The sequence below is a fragment of the Anoplolepis gracilipes genome, chromosome 9 (genome assembly GCF_047496725.1).
Source record: "Anoplolepis gracilipes chromosome 9, ASM4749672v1, whole genome shotgun sequence".
Taxonomy (NCBI): Eukaryota; Metazoa; Arthropoda; class Insecta; order Hymenoptera; family Formicidae; genus Anoplolepis; species Anoplolepis gracilipes.
In genome coordinates, this window is record NC_132978.1 from 9,215,924 (window position 1) to 9,219,775 (window position 3,852).

Sequence of the window (3,852 nt, forward strand, 5' to 3'; positions counted from 1 at the left end):
ATTTCAAATTCTGTTGCAAATAACAGAATTTTCATTATCTGCCATTTTTTCATATACAAGATAGATTTTCTAAGAGAAAATTTTAAAAATATTCAAAAGAATTCTAATTTGCTATAACTTTATTTACAATATTTCGTATCTTGTATTACGACAATTTAATAAAATTAATTCGATTTAGCACTGCTAAGGTTATTATCTATATTTCTCGTACATTCAAATCTCTTAGAAATTTATCGTACACTAAGGGAAATTCCAGATGTTCCTCATTACGAGTCTATGATATCTGAAGGAAAAGGCCGGAGGTAAGATTCATAAATTGAATTTATAACTCATTCCGCGATAAAAATTGCATTGCATATGAAAAATTATGGAAATTGAATCTTCTATTTCCTTTGTTAATAACATCAGACAATAATTAAATATAAAGGGTTCAAGAACGGAAGTTTCCGTTCCGGAACAAGGACAAATTACGATATTGATTCATCTCCATTTGCATCGTTATAACGATTGCCTCAGGTCAACGTGAGTTATTCGTAACTCGCCGAGATTCAGATCCCTAACAAGATATTACAATTACACGCTTACGTCGCGTTAAAAAATATTCAGAGCGTAGAGAATCTCGTAAATTATATGACATAATATGGATTGCGATATTATTACATTAAAGCAAAAAAAAAAAAAAAAATAAACACAAAAAACCGATCAAAACATCACATGTAATCTCTGTCAGCGATGGCGCAAATTCTAAATGAAAGTGATATCTAGAGTTTTCGCTAAGTGAAACGTCGCTATAAATTGCCAATACAAAATTCGATATCGTCATTATGGATTTCGTTAATATGATGAAGGCGCTCTCTCACTTTCTTTTCATAATATAGTTACGTAAGATCGATCGATCTATTTACGTAACGTTGATAGTCTCTGCCGTTGGCCGTTGAGAAATGTTACCGTCAAGGAAGTAGGATTACGGAAATCGCGTTCTCTTTCCGTTCGCGTATCTCGTTTTCTCTCATCGAGAGAAATCTCCGCAGCCTCTACACGCGCTCCCCGTATATGCTCGAATATGAGTCGCCTAGGGCAAGTATTCGATATTATTTCTTCTAGCAACCTTGACTGTGGAATAATCTACCTTGCACGTTGGTTAAGCAAAACCTGACCGGTATGCGAGACTAGTACATAGTATACTTGACTATTATATAGTGTCTGTATGTAATTTGTGCAAACGTGTCTTTAACGTTGACCGCTTGGACGTAAAATTATTTATATAGAAAAGCATTTTAATGAGAGATTAGAAATCAAACACATCAACATTTTTAAAACTCTCAAATATTTTACAACTAAAAGAAATAATAAAAAAGAGCTAAACTTATTTCTCTCACTTCTAAGCGATATATTGCTCAATGTAATCTTTAACTAGAGAGATAATAAGCTCTCCATCCGCTCCTGGTATAGTGTAGGTTAAAATCATAACTGCCATGTGATGACTGGTTCAGATACTTTCACATGTCGCCTGGTAACCACATTGTAATATGTTCCGCCTAGTTTCACAGGAAGCAGTTAAGATTCCACTTATATCGCATAGTACTTATGATAACTCGCAAGTAAGATTACGTAAGATAATTCAACAAGCCAGTTTTACAGACGTTTAAAATTACAATTTATTTCTTGTCGTACGCTATGATTGCGCAATAGAGGTAAATCGGCAGAAATAAGCGAACAATATACTTGGAAGGATAATACGCCCAGAGAAATTATTTTCGCTATGGAATAAAGCTCCACTTCAAATTAATATTTTCACGCAGGTAAAATAAATACGAAAGGATAAGAAAAACTTCTTAGAGACAGCAAGAAAAGACGCCGTATTAATAATTTAATATTTATTTTGCTAAGACAGCACGTGTGTAAAAAAAAGAAACGCAATTATTATATACAGGAGCATCATTAATGTTGATTGATGTCAGATCCACCATGGTCAATGGTGCAGACCCAAGCTGAGCTCGTGTCCGCCACCAAATCCGCCTCCGAAGCCGCCACCGCCGTGACCGTGTTCATGCACCAGAACCGGGTACGATTCCTTGACGACGACCGGAACTTTGACCGGATAGGGCACCTCTTTGTGCACGGGGTAAGGTACTTTATAGGGAACGCTATAGGGAACGGGCACCTTGACAGGCACTTTAACGGGTACCTTGAAAGGCACCGGGACTGGTTTTTCAACAGGGACAGGCACGGTTTTCTCCACCGGAACCGGATAAGGTTTCGGAACGTGAACTGGTATCGGGTTATCTACAGGGACTTTCACCGGCACGTGGTATGGCACCGGTACGTTCTTTTCGACGGTATAAGGCACGGGAACAGGTACCGATACTTCACGGTGGATTGTGATACTGGAGATTTTTCCGCCGTCGCCGCCTCCACCGAAACCACCGCCGAGTCCTCCGCCGAAGTCACCGCCGCCTAAGCCACCGCCAAAATCATGTCCGCCAAAACCGCCGAAACCACCGTCATGACCCAGACTCAGTTCCAGGCCGCGCTTGCTTTTGGCGTCCTTTGAGTCGACGGCTTTCCCTTTGCTGTCGGCCTTCTTGGTCTCGGTGGCTAAAGCCGCCGTTGCCACAAGGGCAAGGAGCACGAGGATCTGCGAATAAACGTGCGTTAATTGCGGTCCTTTGTGATCAACCTTGAAATTGAATGATTAATTTTGAACAAAAACGTTTTCTCCTTGGATTTGACCATAAAAATGCCCTGCGATAGAAAATATTCAAACAAGACAAAAAGTAATCTAAGAAGCGCGATATATATAATAAAAAAAATAAATAAATATATCATTACGATCTGTTATATTACAAATGTCGACGCACTTTACAAAATATACGAGCATAATTAATGCAAGATGTCTACATTTCCCACCATTTTTTTTTTTTTTTTTTTTTTTTTTTTTGTTAGTAAGATTTTTATTCTTCTAAGAAGACAAAGAATCACATAGGAAAAATAATTTTTATTGACTCTAAGTAAACACTGTGCACGGCGCGAGAAACGCAACACAAAGATTATCTCTAAACGATCTCACGCCGTCAAATCCCCTGACGCTGCCCTCATACGTCGTTCATAATCCCCGTGCATAATCCTCCGTTCCGAGACGAGGTCCTAAAGGGACTCTCGTCGGAATCCTAGATATGCGCCACTCTGCTAGCAACGCGAGCTCACCTGCGAAGTGCTCATGGTAGCCTTCGGGAGTGCACACTGAGATTGCATCGTACCAATCAGCGGCATATATACCAGCACTTTCGCCCACTGCTCGCTGGCCCACTCCACGGAAAATCGCGCTCGTCCGCGTCGGTCTTTCTTTAAGGTGAACAGACCCGACACCGCGCGGTAAGCCGTTTTCCCACGGGCTATCCGCCCCAGCGTGGCTGATTACTGCCGGATGCCCGGATACGGGCGGCGTAACATCGCTGCCCCGTCGTTCCAGGCTGTTCCAATCACTATTTCCCTCGCTAAGGAAGAATCGCAATTTCAGAGTTTGCGATCGATTCGACTTTTCTTTCGCGAGCCTTTCGATCTAATCCATGACTTTCTTTCCTTCTTTCTTTCTTTCTTTCACCTCGACGGGGCAAAAACATCGCGGAAATTTGTTCCTTTTTTTGCCCGTGCCCGTGCCTCGTGAATTTTACCGGATATAACGGCGGTCGTAACTCCCAATGTGTTACGCAACGCAAAACTGGTTCCAGGAATAATTAGGAAACTCAATGACGTATTATATGAATCGATAAAAAATACATAAACTAATGCATTATTATCAACTGTAACTCATAAAAAGGTCATATAAAAATATTTTTCTAAAAATATCTC

General features: G+C 40.2%; 1 protein-coding gene across 1 annotated transcript; it reads right to left on the reverse strand.

Annotated features, from left to right (window-relative positions):
- Positions 1–1,862: 1,862 nt before the first annotated feature.
- Positions 1,863–3,852, reverse strand: LOC140669776 (uncharacterized). Its single transcript, XM_072899888.1, has 2 exons — positions 3,208–3,852; positions 1,863–2,638 (listed from the first exon to the last, which is right to left on the reverse strand). The coding sequence occupies exons 1-2, from the start codon at positions 3,271–3,273 to the stop codon at positions 1,973–1,975; spliced, it is 732 nt and encodes a 243-aa protein (XP_072755989.1). The 5' UTR covers positions 3,274–3,852; the 3' UTR covers positions 1,863–1,972.

Coding starts and splice junctions, on each gene's coding strand:
- LOC140669776 (XM_072899888.1), bottom strand. CDS start 3,273: ATGCCGCTGATTGGTACGATGCAATCTCAGTGTGCACTCCCGAAGGCT. Junction 2,639..3,207: donor CTACCATGAGCACTTCGCAG/GTGAGCTCGCGT, acceptor GTTTATTCGCAG/ATCCTCGTGCTCCTTGCCCT.